Raw genomic sequence first — 16563 nt, forward strand, 5'->3', positions numbered from 1 at the left:
ACACAGAAAGGCTAGAGACACAAAGGGGCTATGGGTAGAAGCATGACAGTTAGCTCAACACAGATTTTAGCTAAACACACTCATAGCCAAACACACACCTAGCTACTTACCTGCTTTAGCTAAACACTCAAGAAAACAGGGGGAGAAGAACTACAATACTCACATACACATGAACTACACCACACTTGACATGACTGAATCAGCTCCACGAACAGACACACAGAACATCTACAGAAAACATTGCCAATACGAGAGCCCAATTTAACATAACTTAAAATACAAACTGAACAAAAACAACACAAAATGCCCACATAAATGACAGTTGTGTAACTGATAATGCTCGACCCAGTTTCCCAGACTAAACAGCTATTTATAGATGGACTAATGGCTACCTCGGCTCAGGTGTGCACTCGCATCACCTGACCGAGGTGCCTTCTGGGAAACCGAGTCAGCCAACAAAAACTACAAATGACAAACAGCAACCTCTAGTGGTGGTCCCTTACACATGCTGATTGATAGTTTTAGGTTTAAAACATTGTGTGAGTTTGTTGGCGAGTGTGGGTATTTTTTTATTTTTATTTATTTAAACATTTTATTAATGTATAAAGAGGTTAAATAGACTGTTTGGATTTTATTTGGTTGGTTTTCATTCATTCACAAACATTTCATAAACTAGGCTACAATTTTTGAGTAAATTAATTAAGTCAAATGTTCATGTTACTGAACACAAACTGTAGGCTAAAATAGGCCTATATATATTTATATTTATATTTAAAAATATATATTTTATTCCTAGTGTGAAGGAACAAAATATGATGATAGACCAAGAGAAAGATTAAAGTTATTCTCAGAAAGTAAAGATCGAGAGATTAAAAAAAAAAAACACTACAGGAAGTACAACGGGCTGGCTAGCACATGCCTTAAAGCACCTTAAATGTAATGTAAATGAGGAACAAGATTGAACATAAACCAAGGAAGTGTAAGAAGATGGGTGGAAGAGTAAATAGAGAGAGAGACAGTTAAACAAAAATGTTGAATTTAAGAGGGTGGATTTACACAAGCATATTTATTAACAAAGCTGAGCTACAGACTGACAGATTACACATATCAGATATGAAGGTCTATATGTTAACACTGCTATCTGTCTTGTTGTTAGCCTCTGTAAGCAGCATGCTGCTTTGGCACTTCTTCACTTACAGGTGAGTGGCTGATCCTCTTTTTTTCTTCTTCTTTCTCTCAGAACTTCTAAGTGCATCCTTTGCCGAATAGTAGGTAAAACTCAGCAGAACAGATTAAAAATCAAACTATTCTGTCTTCTTGACATGAATGTAAACTGATTTCCTAATAATTCTGAATGTGTGTTGTTTTAAAGTTATTAAACTCATTATATATAGTATAGTAATATACTATGTAGAATACATGTGTATATTATTTACTATACATACAAAATGTACTATATATAATAAATTTTTGTGTGGGTTTTAAAATATAAAGCGCAAATTGTAGACACAGTAACTGTGGTATGGGTGGTAGCTGGTTTGTGTGGTCATGATGCATAACACACCTGCCTTAAATTAACACACGTTTAGAGTCTTACTACTATCTGAAAGCAAACAGTTAAATTGCATGGACACTGGTTATTCCTTATTAAATTGCTTTTATATATCTTCTCTATCTACTGTAGCTTGTGTCAATAACATTGAATAAACTGTAATTAAACAAAAGAAACAGGTGTTTAAAAACATAAACAGAGACACTATTGCTGTTGTTTTATATTTTATTATTAGAAAGATTTAGATTTTTTTTTTTTTTCGCTCTTCTCACGGTGATGCAACTTCCAGAGGTCCACTTGATGTTCAACCAATTTCCTCAGGCAGAAGGTGAGAGTGGAACACAGCTAGCAAACACTTGAAACCAGTACATGTTATACAAAAACATTTTAAATACCCATTTTTTGTTTTTTTTTTATTCTCTAAAATTTGATAGCTAAGGAATGTGCATGAACTCAAGAAAGAAATGTTTAATAGTTTAATGAATTTGGGAATTTAAAAATGACTTAATTTTAAGCTCATTACCAAAATTCAGACTTGTTTTTTTATGACACACACAAGTACGTCAAGTTTTGCATATGCTTACAGGCAAGTGAAAACAGTAAAAACTTATCTAACTTATATAACGTATACCTCAAAGCCACTCTGCAAGGTAACATTTACTTTTATTTCTTATGTAAATAGAAAGTAAGGAATAGTATCAGTTAGGAGAATAAAAATATAATAGTAAATAAGCAATACAGTATAATAAATCATTACTTTGTTATATTGGTATATAATCATAATCTTAAGTTAACAAAAATAAGTCTATTTTGAGATAACCAAGACATTTACTTTATAAATTAATATTTTGACAACTGTGAAGTGTGGTAACATTTAATGCAGACCAAATCTAAATAAAATGTAATATACTGGTTGGGTGAAATTCAACTAGGCATCCTATTTTGCTCTTACTATGCATGCGTGGTTAGACCAGCATTTTCCGGGATGTTGGCTGGGACGACAAGGACCTCATGAATGGCCTTCAAGAAGTCCAGATCTCACTCTATGTGATTTTTTCCTGTGGGGCTATGTAAAGGAGGAGGTGTACAGAACAAGGCCTCGCACACTGGAAGACTTCGCAATATCCAAAACAACCATGAATACATTGAAATGTAAAGATTTGCTTTCATTTTCCTATGTAGTAAAGTACATGTACAATTTGTTTTGACATATCTGTATCAGAAATATGGACTTTATTACGAATGTTAAATGCCTAATTACTTTCCACCCAACCTGTACAAGACAAAATTACCCTAATTTTAGGACACCACATATGTATGCTTTGCACTTAATACTACCCCTTCCTCTGAATCATGTCTTTAATCCATAGCCTTGGCATACCTTTAATTGATTTTCTGTTTGTCTCCTCACAGTGATGAAGCTGCCATCTATTTATCAAAACTTAAACAAAATCCAGTAAACAGCAAGTGAGAATGCTGCACTGTTCATAGAAACATTACACAAGCTGATATTTTACAGAAAGATAAAGATCAAGCAAGCTAAAGCTTGTCACTGCTTATTGTTTGTTTGTGTGTGTGTGTGTGTGTGTTTCAGGGACCGTGGCATTATTGACAAACTATTAGCAAGTTACAGTCAAACGTGGGTGAAACAGGAGAAGAACTTTAAATCATTTAGGTAACAAACACACAGAACCCATCATATAGCAACACAACAAGAATGATAAACCTATGTGTGAATGTGTGGCAAACAGGTGTGGAAAAAGTACTGGGACAAATAAATAAAAGTGCAAAGAATTGTCCAAAACACTCACAAGAATCTTGGTGGAGCATTGCTTTTGGAAATTAACACTGCTTTTAATGTAACCTGTCATGATCTGGTTGTCGGCGTTTGCGTGGCATGAATGCAGAGGCACAGGTGATGATTTGAAAGTTCTTTTTATTGTTATATTATTAAAGTACCAACTGAAACAACAACTCTCTAGAGCACGAAAAACAACCATAATATCCACAACTAATGCTACATGCAGGGCTCAACTTAAACTAACTATACTAAATATCAGTAATTAGGGATTAGTTCCCATCACCTGACCGAGGTGCATCCTGGGATATGTAGTTCATTAGCTTAAATAAAACAACAAAAACACAAAACAAGTCTGGGCGTTTGTCGCCCTCTAGGGGTTAACCCGTACAGTACTCGTCCCCCTTAAAATTGCTCCTCGGAGCGCCAACGGAGGTCCAGGACCCCCTTCCCAATGTTCTGAGTCTGGCCTCCTTACACAGAGGCTGTAGCTCCGTGCTCGGGCCTGGGTGGCAGAGAAACAAGTGTGACGTTCTCAAGGTCGAGCGACGGAGGCAGAAGCTCAAAGTCCTTGCTGATGAGCGGAAGAAGAAGAAGCATGACATCCTCGCTATCGAGCTGAGGAGGAAGCACGATATCCTCGTCGCTGAGGGAAAGATAATGAAGCGCAACGTCCTCGCAATCATGCAGCAGAGGAGGAAGCATAACTTCTAACTCAGTAAACTGTTCTCATCATGCAAATATAAGTGAGATGCATAGGCAATCTCAGAGCACATAGGCCCCTAAACAAATCGTTAACATATTGCTTTTACCATTGGTATTCTATTTTCTGTATAAAGTGAGCTCTGGTGATCTGGTCATTACATTCCCACAAACAATTTTTTATAAAAGCAACCAGTCCACTCTAAAGCTTTTTCAGTTTAAAATCTGCTTCCTACTAAAATCAAAAGTAGATTTCATTTTAAAAGTATATCAAATCTATAAAAATATAGTTCTTTCCTTTTATTATACATATGCCATGTTTGTTTGGGGCCCATCCTCAAGTTAGGAACAACAGAACAGTGGCTAATCTATCATAAGACATACAAAAATAAACCAGTAACTCCATATTGTATCATGATAAATGACACATTGTCTTTCTTCATTATTGAAACGGAATGGGTGCTTTAAAAATAATAATAAAACATTGTAGTGTTCTAGTATACCGAATAATAGAAAATAGGATAAATAAACTAACAGTACTCTTTTTCAATAACAATCACTCATCTCACATACTGCTTTATCCTGTATTCATGAAGAACATGCAAACTCCATGCACACAGAGACGGGAATCGAGCCTGGCCAGGAATCGAACCCGGACCCTGGAGGTGCAAGGCGACTTTTTCCACTCCTCATTTTAAATAATTTATCAAAATTATTGCATTTTCTCCAGGTCATTGCTTGGCAGCAGCTGCAATGCTATTTCCAATGCAGTGGTTACACAGGACAACTCACCTGTGGGAACAAACATTACATTTGATGGGGAGAAAAAAAGGATAATGGTGGTGACACCAGACCTGTTCAATTTATTTCCCAAGGTATGGTTTTATTGGAATATGTTATACACTTAAATTACAGTACAGTAGAACCTCGGATTACGAGTAACGCGGTTTACGAAGTGTTCCGCAGGACGAGCCAAGATTTTTAATAAAATTTAACTTGGAAAAACTAGCATTTTCTTGGTTTACGAGCACTCGAGTATCATGTTTCATGCATGCACTTTTTGTTTTGACGCCGAGCGTCACGTGATCACAACTGAGCCAAAGTTTTTTCTCTCTCTTGCGCTGCGGAATTGTCTCCCCTGCTGGGTCTTAGTGCTCGTCTCTTACTGGTATAATCAACATCTGTGCACGCGTGTACTGTTTACTATAACACTGTGACTACGTGTGTGTGTGAAACATATTTTATTATGTGTTCGGAAGCGCGTGTGTACAGCGCTTGTGCTGTTTCTTATAACACACGTCTGTGCGCGGGTGTAAGGCAAAAGAAATTCTCAATACAGAGGTTAAAAATCTATTTTCTTCCTCATCGCGGTGTGTTTGTGTGTGTGCACGCGCGCACACGCAAGCGTAATTAGACACTGTTCCGGCTGTGTGTGCGTGTGTGACAGAATCTCTCACTCTGCTCTCCGAAAAAACTCTTTGCAAATCTTTTCAGAGGTAATGTGCTGGGTCATTTGTTTGTTTGTTTTACTTTACAGCACTGATTCTGTTAGTTTGCGCTCACACGATAAAACGGTGTAGCGGGGAGACGTGGATTTATGGCCGCTGTTTACAGAACTGTAGTCCAGTGCAGGAGATGCATTGTAATGCAGTCTGGTGTGTGTGTGTGAACGCGAATGTGAGATTTAAGTTAGGATATTGAGCCAGAGTTTTGTTCTTCAGTAGTTTTTTTTTGTTGGATTTAAGTGCAGGAACCACCTGAAAGTTTGTACAATAACCTGACAATGCAGAAAATAAAAGAACAGGCATCGACGAGTTTGTCCATTCATTATGACATGAGCATGAATTAACGAGCTGTTACGCGAGCAACATAAAAAAAAGCGGAGAAGCTTTCATAATTTAGGGGAGAACAACAGTCTTTCCGTTAATGTGTGTGAGTGTGTTTAAAGGAGAGTAGAAAGTTTTAATGTGTAAGATGAGGAAAGGGAGACAGGAGGGGCTGAAAGCAAGAGTCTCACTTACTCTAGCCTCACACACACATACACAGCGCCCGCGTGCACAAAGGGAAACGCTTATCTGCCGGGATTTATTTTTTACTTTTTTGAAAGGTAACGTGCAGGTTAATTTATTATATTTTTAATTAATATTTTGAATTAATTATTTTTATGTATTTATTTTTTGGGGCAGTAGAACGAATAATTTAAGTTTCCATTATTTCTTATGGGAAAATTTTATTTGGTTTACGAGTGTTTTAGAATACGAGCCCACTTCCGGAACGAATTGTGCTTGTAATCCGAGGTTCCACTGTATATAATTATAGAATGTGTGAATGTGTGTGTATATGTGTTTAGGAAAACCCATTCAAAGGAGCACCATGGCAGTCATGTGCTGTGGTGGGCAATGGAGGCATCTTAGCCAACAGCAGCTGTGGAAAACAAATCAACTCTGCTACTTATGTCATCAGGTCTGATGCTGTTCCTTTTATTCAATAAAGAAAGGCACAATGTTTTAATGTCTTAGTAAAGGTGCATAATGTTATATTTAGAAAAAAAACTAGCAAAACTGCAAAATCATAATGGTGTTGAGCTGTGTTGTTATGTCAGGGGTGTACAGCCAAAAGGCAGTAAGAGAAGAAATTTTTATTCAATGACCTAACGTTATAACATCACTTACGTTATATTAGCTATAAACATTCTTCCCTTTACCAGCTTCTGCTTTAGTCCTGAAGACTCCTGTAAGAAAACTTACTGGTTGTTACACAAGTGCTAACACTGGAAAATCCTCAATAAAATGATAAATAAATATCCTTTTATTGGAAGCTTCACCATACAGTGGGGCAAAAAAGTATTTAGTCAGCCACCAATTATGCAAGTTCTCCCATTTAAAAAGATGAGAAAGACCTGTAATTTTCATCATAGGCATACCTCAACTATGAGACACAAAATAATAACAATAAAAAAAAAATCCAGAAAATGTCATTGTAAGATTTTTTAATCTATTTTTAGTATTAAAAAAATTATTTGGTGCTCTGCAAATGATGGGGGAAAATAAATATTTGGTGAATAACAAACTTTCATCTTAATACTTTGTTGGCAATGACAGAGGTCAAAGGTTTTCTGTAAGTCTTCACAAGGTTTTCACACACTGTTGCTGGTATTTTAGCCCATTCCACCATGCAAATCTCCTCTAGAGCAGTGATGTTTTGGGGCTGTCGCTGGGCAACACAGACTTTTCCTCCAAAGATTTTCTATGGGGTTAAGATCTGGAGACTGGTTAGGCCACTCCAGGATCTTGAAATGCTTCTTATGCACTCCTTCGTTGCCCGGGTGATGTGTTTGGGATCATTGTCATGCTGAAAGACCCAGCCATGTTTCATCTTTAGTGCCCTTGCTGATGGAAGGAGGTTTTCACTCAAAATCTCACGATACATGGCCCCATTCATTCTTTCCTTTACACGGATCAGTCGTTCTGGTCCCTTTGCAGAAAAACAGCCACAAAGCATGATGTTTCCACCTCCATGCTTCACAGTAATATGGTGTTCTTTGGATGCAACTCAGGATTCTTTCTCCTCCAAACACAAGTTGAGGTTTTGCCAAAAAGTTCTATTTTGGTTTCATCTGACCATATGACATTCTCCCAATCCTCTTTTGGATCATCAAAACACTAAAATAAAAAAAATACATAAAAAAATCTAAGCCAATTTTTTCCTTAAGAAATAATAGAAACTCAAATTATTCGTTCAACAGCCCCAAAAAATAAATACATAAAAATTAATAATAAAAAATATAAAATTAAATAAAACAAATTTAATCTGCACTTTACCTATAAAGAAATGTTTCTGGTTATGCACACAGGTGCTGTGTGTGTGTGTGTGTGTGTGTGTGTGTGTGTGTGTGTGTGTGTGTGAATCTAAAATAAGAAAAAGAGGAGAAATCAGCCCCATTCCAAGTACTGGAGAAACAGATGCGTCTTGAGTCGTTATTTAAAGATAGTCAAAGTCTATGCTGTTCGGGCATCTAGAGGAAGTTTGTTCCACCACCTAGGTGCCAGAACAGAAAAGAGCCTGGATGAATGGCCCCCTCAATCCCTGAGAGATGGTGGGATGAGGCAAGCAGTGCTGGAGAATCGGAGGGAACGTGGTGCAGTGCGTGGTGTGATTAGTGCAGAGAGGTAAGTGGGTGCTGGGCCATTTTTAGCTTTGTAGGCAAGCATCAGCATTTTGAATTTGATGCGGGCAGCTACAGGAAGCCAGTGCAGGGAGCAAAGGAGTGGTGTGGTGTGGGAGAACTTGGGAAGGTTAAAAACGAGACGTGCTGTTGCATTCTGGATCAATTGCAGAGGACGAATCGTGGACAGAGGCAGGCCTGCCAGGAGTGAGTTGCAGTAGTCCAGTCTTGAAATAACAAGGGACTGAACAAGCACCTGAGTAGCCTGGGAAGAAAGAAATGGGCGAATTCTTCTGATATTGTAAAGAAGAAATCTACAAGAGCGAGTAAGGTTAGCGATGTGTGGAGGAAATGACAGATGATTGTCCACAGTTACCCCAAGATTGCGAGTGGTGGTTGAAGGAGTGATTTGGTTGTTGTCCAGGGATATCACAGGGTCTTGACATGGGGATAAGTAACAAGGGATAAACAACAGTTCGGTTTTACTGAGATTGAGCTTCAGCTGATGAGCAGCCATCCAGGATAAGATGTCTGCCAGACATGCTGAGATCCAGGTGGAAACCTGAGTGTCAGAGGGAGGAAAGGAGAGAGTAAGTTGGGTGTCGTCTGCATAACAATGGTATGAAAATCCATGCAATGATATGACCTTACCAAGATACCGGGTATAGAGGGAGAACAGAAGAGGACTCAAGTTAGTGCTTCCTAGATTCCATCAGTATGTGGACTTCGCAACGAGAGGGGAAAACACGCTGGATCTTGTTTACACAAACATCCCCGGCGCATATCGGGCAGAGCCCCGCCCCCACCTCAGCTACTCAGACCAGTGCTTTGAGCGGCTCGTCATGAGACACATCAAGACCCTGCTGCCCTTCTTACTGGACCCACTGCAATTTGCGTACCGTCCTAACCGCTCAACGGACGACGCCATCTCCACTACACTACATCTTGCCCTCACACACTTGGACAAGAAGGACACATATGTTCGAATGCTGTACATAGATTTCAGCTCAGCATTCAACACTATCATCCCCCAAAAACTTATTGGGAAGCTGACCTGTTGGGCCTGAACACCTTCCTCTGCAACTGGATCCTGGATTTTCTGACCACACTGAGCACTGGGGCCCCACAAGGCTGTGTGCTCAGTCCCCTGCTGTTCACACTGCTGACTCACAACTGTGTAGCAACACACAGTTCGAACCACATCATTAAGTTCGCTGATGACATGACCGTGGTGGGTCTCATTAGCAAGAACGACGAGTCAGCGTACAGAGAGGAATTGCAGAGGCTAACGGACTGGTGTAAAGACAACAACAAAAGTTTCTAACGGTCCCTCAACACCAGTTCCCTACACAAGAAAGCCCAACAGCGTGTCTTCTTTCTGAGAAGACTGAGAAAGGCCCAGCTTCCACCACCGATCCTGACCACCTTCTATAGAGGAACTATCGAGAGCATCCTGAGCGGCTGCATCACTGTCTGGTTTGGGAATTGTGCCATATCGGACCCTACAGCGGATAGTGAGGACAGCGGAGAAGATCATCGGGGTCTCTCTCCCCTCTATTCAAGACATCTACACCACACGCTGCATCCGCAAAGCCAACAGCATTGTGGCTGATCGGACACACCCCTCTAACACTTCACACTCCTGCCATCTGGAAAAAGGTACCGAAGCATTCGGGCACACACATCCAGACTGTGCAACAGCTTTTTTTCCACAAGCCATCAGTCTCCTCAACAAAAAGGGACTGGACTGATAAACACACACACACACACACACACACACACACACACAATTATCACACAGCTTAACTCAACTACCTCAAAATATTGGGACTGGACTGACTAATCAACACAAGTGCAGACACACCTACACCACCAAATTATCGTTCACACCAACCTGTAAATGCTTCACTGTTTATCTCTTTTGCACAATAATCATTACTGGACTACTTTTTGCACTAATTCCTCAATTCTTGCTGCTGTTTTAGGAAATGTTTATGTTTAGCCACTACCTCAACACCATATTTTATGTTCTGTTATGTCGTGGTTGCGCACTGTCACTTTGTTGTTGCTCTTGTTTGCACATTTGCACGTGCACTTTATGTTGTCTATAAAAATGTTATACTTAGCTAGTTAGTTTTTGTTAATTGTAATTTATGTTAGGTCTCTCTGTCCTGTCTCTGCTAGCTAGCTAACTAGGCCTCTTGGTTAGCTAGTTTAGTGTCTCTGTTAATTTATGTTGTAAATTTATGTTGCATGTAGCACCTTGGTCCTGGAGGAACGTTGTTTCGTTTCACTGTGTACTAACTGTATATGGTTGTAATGACAATAAAGCCTACTTGAACTTGAACTTGAATCATTTTGACTCCACGGGGGGTGAGATCTTGCGTGGAGCCCCAAATCGAGGGAGATTATCAGTGGTCTTGTATGTCTTCCATTTACTAATAATTGCTCCCGCAGTTGATTGCTTTACACCAAGTTGCTTACCTATTGCAGATTCAGTCTTCCCAGCCTGGTGCAGGTCTACAATTTTGTTTCTGGTGTCCTTTGAGCTTTGAGCTCTTTGGTCTTGACAATAGTTGACTTTGGAGTGTGACTTTTTGAGGTTGTGGACAGGTGTCTTTTATACTGATAGCGAGTTTAAACAGATGCCAATAAGACAGGTAACGAGTGGAGGACAGACGAGTCTCCTAAAGAAGAAGTTGCAGGTCTGTGAAAGCCAAAAATCTTACTTGTTTGTAGGTGACCAAATAATTATTTTACTGAGTAATCTACCAATTAATTCATTAAACATCCTACAATGTGATATTTTGAATTTTTTTTCTTATTTTGTCCCTCAAAGTTGAGGTATACCCATAATAGAAATTACAGGCCTCTCTTATCTTTTTAAGTGGGGGAACTTGCACAATTGGTGGCTGACTAAAAACGTTTTTGCTGCACTGTGATCATATAATTAATGTTGAGTTTTTATTACAGTATGCAGTATGCCATACAAGTCACTTTGAATTCAAACTAGTGACTCGAATTATAGTCAGCACAAATGTGCTAAGCTACTATTCTAGAACCTTCATCATTACCTTCATCAGAATAAAAAACAAATCAATGGTGGACGGACCCAGAGCCTAATTTTTGCCTGTAACAATCTAATCACAAGACCAAAATCACACTATATGTAAAAAAAAAAAAAAAAAAAAGGAAACGAGCCGCTGTCAGGAACAAGCTGAGAGCCCGTGCACACCGCACACCTCTGCCTAGCATCCTGCTCGCCAACGTCCAGTCACTGGAAAACAAGCTCGATGACCTCAGGGCCAGGATAAAGTTCCAGAGAGACATTCGGGACTGCAATCTCCTCTGTTTCACCGAGACATAGCTGAACCCAGCGTGCCGGACCACACCATCCAGCCGGGTGAGTTCTTCTCGGTTCACCGCATGGACAGGACTCGGGGAAGTCAAGGGGAGGCGGTGTGTGTTTAATGGTGAACAGCAGCTGGTACAACAGCGCGAGCGTTGTTCTTCTCACACGCTCCTGCACACCAAATCTAGAACTACTGTCCATCATGTGTCATCCTTTTTATCTTCCTCGGGAGTTCACATTGGTCATAATCAGCGCCATTTATATTCCACCACAAGCGGACACGAACACTGCCTTATGCAAGCTGCATGAGGCACTTACACAGCACCAGACACAACACTGGGACGCTGCGCTTATTGTGGCGTGGGACTTTAACAGTGCCAACCTCAAACGCGCAGCGCCGAACTTTTATTAGCACATCACCTGCCCCACCAGGGGCGAAAGGAAACTGGACCACTGTTACACAACAGTCAAGAACGGCTACAAGGCCCAATCTCGTCCACTGTTTGGTAAATCCGACCACATCGCCTTCTTCCTCATGCCAAAATACAAACAAAGGCTGAAACAGGAAGTTCCGGTTCAGAGGGAGGTTGCACGCTGGATGGACCAATCGGTGGCTGCGGTACAGGACGCACTCGATGACGCAGACTGGGATATGTTCAGGAACAGCTCCGATGATGATGTCAGCGTGTTTACGGAAACGGTTTTGGGATTCATTGGGAAACTAGCGGATGATACAGTAAAGAAAAAGACTATCAGAACGTTTCCCAACCAGAAGCCGTGGGTGGATAAAACCATCCGCGACGCTCTGAGATCTCGCACCGCTGCCTATAACGCGGGACTTGCGTCGGGGGACATGGACCCGTACAAGATTGCGTCATGCAACGTCCGGAAGGCGGTGAAAGAGGCGAAGCTGCACTATGGGAGAAAACCAGAGTCACAACTCCAACAGAGTGACTCTAGGAGCCTGTGGCAGGGACTAAGGACAATAACGGACTATAAAGCACATCCGGTATGACAAACGTTGCAGTGACTCTGGCAGACGAGCTGAACACTTTCTATGCTCGCTTCGAGGCTGCAGCTAAAGACGCTAGCGATGCTAATGCTAGCGGCGCTAACGGCTACAGACAGGAAGACACTGCCAGCACCAGAAACGCGTTCATCATCTCCGAGCATGACGTGAGGAGAGCCTTCAAGAGAGTGAACACCAGGAAAGCAGCAGGACCAGGAGGCATCTCAGGCCGTATCCTTAGAGCCTGCGCAGACCAGCTAGCACCTGTGTTCACTAAGATATTCATCATCTCTTTATCTCAGTCGGTGATCCCCACATGCTTCAAAGAGTCCATCATTGTTCCTGTCCCGAAGAAACCCCATCCTGCTTCTCTCAATGACTATCACCCTGTAGCCCTCACCTCAATAGTGATGAAGTGCTTTGAACGCCTGGTCAAGGACTTCATCATTTCATCTCTACCAGACACATTGGCCCTCTACAGTTCGCTTACCGTTCAAACCGTTCTACTGATGATGCCATCTCTCATCTTCTCCACACATCACTTACTCACTTGGACACTAGAAGGGGGAATTATGTTAAAATGCTCTTCATCAACTACAGCTCAGCATTTAATACCATTATTCCCTCCACACTTACCACCAAGTTGGAGCACCTGGGACTCAGCTCATCTCTGTGCAAGTGGATCTCTAATTCTCTAACTGGCAGACCACAGGCAGTAAGGATGGGCAGACATGTCTCAGCCTCCATCACTCTCAGCACTGGAGCCCCCCAGGGTTGTGTTCTGAGCCCCCTGCTGTACTCTTTGTACACATATGACTGTGCGGCCATTTTCAGCTCCACCACCATCATTAAGTTTGCTGATGACACAGTCGTGGTGGGACTGATCTCTGACAACGACGAGTCAGCCCACCTGAAGGAGATTGGGAATCTGGAGAACTGGTGCCAGAGGAACAATCTCCTCCTAAATGTCAGCAAGACAAAGGAGCTGATAGTGGACTTCAGCACTAAGCTGGAGAGGAACTACAAGACCCCAATTATCAACGAGAGCCCAGTGGAGAGAGTGGAGAGCTTCAAATACCTCGGTGTTCACATCACACAGGACCTGTAATGGTCCTGTCACATCAACAACATGGTGAAAAAGGCCCGACAGCGTCTCTACCACCTCAGACGCTTGAGAGACTTCCGACTGCCCTCCAAGGTGCTCAGGAACTTTTACTCCTGCACCATAGAGAGCATCCAGACGGAAAACATCTCAACCTGGTTCAGGGACAGCACCATGCAGGACAGATGAGCTCTACAGAGGGTGGTGCGATCAGCTGAGCGCATCATCCGCACCAAGCTCCCTGACCTGCACTCAATCTACAGCAAGCGGTGCTGGACCAAGGCCAGGAAGATTGTGAAGGATCTCAGCTATCCCAACAATGGACTGTTCTCCCTGTTGAGGTCAGGAAAGTGATTCCGCTCCCTGAAGACCAACACAGAGAGACTGAGGAGGAGCTTCTTCCCGCAGGCGATACGGTCTCTTAATCAGTACACCCCACAGTACTGATCCATTTCGCACATCCACACACATGGATTTTGCACTCACTGTGGACATTCTGGACATTCACTTACACTAGTGGCCACTGCACAACTACAAATTTGTGGACATTAGTTAAGTTAAATTATCACAAATCACTTTAAATATGTTACTTCAAGTACATTTGCACACCCCCTGGACATTCTGTTACCCGGATGCACAGTCGCTTTAAACACTTTAAACACTTTAAATCCATGAAATTTCTATTTATACTCAATTCATATTCAACCTCATTCCCACACATAGTTCTAAATTATATATCTTTGTATTGCTGTCTCTCATTTTTCTATATTTTTCATATATGTCTCTTTTATTGCATATTTTGTACTGTACAGTTATGTTATGTTATTTTTATTTCAATTCTATATTTTATTTTATTCTTACTTAGTTAAATTTACCTTGTTTTCCTTTTCATATTTATTTTTTTATTTCATAGTCATTTATTTTAAGGTCACGGGCAGTTGTCTAAAGCATTTCACTGCATATCGTACTGTATATGACTGTGTATGTGACAAATAAAATTCGAAATTATTTTGTTTTTTTAGGTGTAATCTTCCTCCAGTGAGCAATGAACATGAGAAAGACACAGGAACGAAAACAAACCTTGTTACAGCCAACCCTTCCATCCTCTTTAGAAGGTGACTCTGGGTTGTAAATGCAGTTGTATGTGTGTGTTTGTGGTAGATTCTTTATTTGCACCTCATGGTATTTATGTATGTGTTCAATATGCTAATTTGTGCTGCTGGTCTTAATAAATAATATCTTTTAACCTCTGATAAACCGATAATCTGTTGATGGAGCATTTTTATTTATAGTAAACTCCAGTATATCTTTTCAAAAAAAATTAATAAAACAGAACAAGTCCAAGAGCAATTAAAGAAAATATAAACAAACAGAACACAGTATTGATTTACATTTTTTAAATTAATAACACAGAAAATGTGTGTGTCTAAGAAGCTACTTCTGAAGTTTATGCAACATGGAAGTGATCAATCTTACTTTCCTAAAAAAATTAAGTTTCTTATTTTAACTGTTTTGGAGAAATGATTTTATATGTGCCCAATAAATGTCTTGCTTGTCTAAGCTTCACAAAGCATGTGACCTGTAAAAATTGTTGCTTATGTAAATTGGTTTTTAGTAAAGGTTTAGAAAGCAAAAAATCTATAGTGTCCATAAACATGTCAAATTTATTTTGATGTGAAATCTAAATTGGATGAGTTTTATCTCAAGGACAATTAGGATTATTGAAAGCTTTAAATAATATATTTTTTAAAAGCATCCAGAGCCTAATTTTTCCATGTAACAATCTAATCACAAGACCAAAATCACACTTTATGTAAAATAATAAAATAAAATAAAAATCAGCTCATTAAGAAATACTGCAATAAACCACCATATAACTTTATGTTTTTCCATCTAATCCTCTGCAGGTACCAATCGCTAACTGAGCGCCGACGGCCGTTCGTGAAGGACATGCAGTTGTATGGGAACGCTCTAATCTTCCTGCCTGCTTTCTCATTTGGGATGAACACAGCTGTGTCCCTGCGTGCCCTCTACTCACTGGAAGACCACAGTAGCAGCAGCCAGCATGTTGTCTTTTTTAACCCAAGTTACCTAAAAAGTCTGGCACACTTTTGGCATGGCCAGGGACTTCGTGAAGTACGCCTCAGCACAGGTATCATGATGGCCAGCTTGGCACTAGAGCTCTGCAATAATGTTCATTTGTACGGCTTCTGGCCCTTTCAATCACACCCGTACACCTACCAGCAGCTCACCAACCATTATTATGATAACCAACCAGTAAGCAAAGTAATGCATTCGATGCCAGCTGAGTTTGAAACCTTGTTGAACCTCCATAACAAGGGCGTGATCCATCTGCACCTAGGGGAGTGCACAAATTAAACTACATTTTATGGCCAAAAGGTGGTGGACATTTGACATCTATATGTATATATACATATATATTTTTAACATTCCATATCTGTTGTTATTTAGTGAGATCAGGCACTGATTTAAGGTGTGGAGGCCTGGGGTGCAGCCAGCAGGCTCATTTATCTTGAAGGTTCAGTTAGGTTGAGGTCAAGACTCGATACTGAAGTTCTACACAGAAGCTTTGCCAAACTATATCTTAGAGCTTGCTTTGTGCACTGGGGAATTGTTGTGCTGGAATAGCATTGGGCTCTTTAGTTTTGGTGAAGGAAACTTTTAAAGCTGAAGCACACAAAGACATCTTATACCATTTTGTGCAAAGTCCAACTTTGTTGAGGGTGGGGGGCATTTACATTTTATATTTAAGAAATGTCACACAAGAAAGAGTGCTGTTTTACTGAATCACAGAACTTAAGAGAAGTAATGAGAATTAAGACTTAAGAAGAATACAAAAAACACATATAGCAAAATGTATGA

General features: G+C 40.5%; 1 protein-coding gene across 1 annotated transcript; it reads left to right on the plus strand.

Moving 5' to 3' along the window:
* The first annotated feature begins 1113 nt into the window (after positions 1 to 1113).
* Positions 1114 to 16081, plus strand: LOC128544053 (alpha-2,8-sialyltransferase 8F-like). The gene is made up of 7 exons (XM_053513998.1): positions 1114 to 1199; positions 2966 to 3019; positions 3147 to 3227; positions 4783 to 4927; positions 6403 to 6515; positions 14703 to 14795; positions 15588 to 16081. Exons 1-7 carry the CDS (start codon positions 1114 to 1116, stop codon positions 16057 to 16059), a joined length of 1044 nt encoding a protein of 347 aa, XP_053369973.1. The 3' UTR covers positions 16060 to 16081.
* Positions 16082 to 16563: the final 482 nt, after the last annotated feature.

This window comes from Clarias gariepinus, chromosome 16 (genome assembly GCF_024256425.1).
Source record: "Clarias gariepinus isolate MV-2021 ecotype Netherlands chromosome 16, CGAR_prim_01v2, whole genome shotgun sequence".
Classification (NCBI taxonomy): Eukaryota; Metazoa; Chordata; class Actinopteri; order Siluriformes; family Clariidae; genus Clarias; species Clarias gariepinus.

Excerpts from the sequence above, each read along its gene's own strand:
- LOC128544053 (XM_053513998.1), top strand. The coding sequence starts at position 1,114 with ATGAAGGTCTATATGTTAACACTGCTATCTGTCTTGTTGTTAGCCTCT. Across the intron at positions 3,020-3,146 it reads CAAAATCCAGTAAACAGCAA|GGACCGTGGCATTATTGACA; the intron begins GTGAGAATGCTG and ends TGTGTGTTTCAG. Across the intron at positions 3,228-4,782 it reads AAGAACTTTAAATCATTTAG|GTCATTGCTTGGCAGCAGCT; the intron begins GTAACAAACACA and ends CATTTTCTCCAG.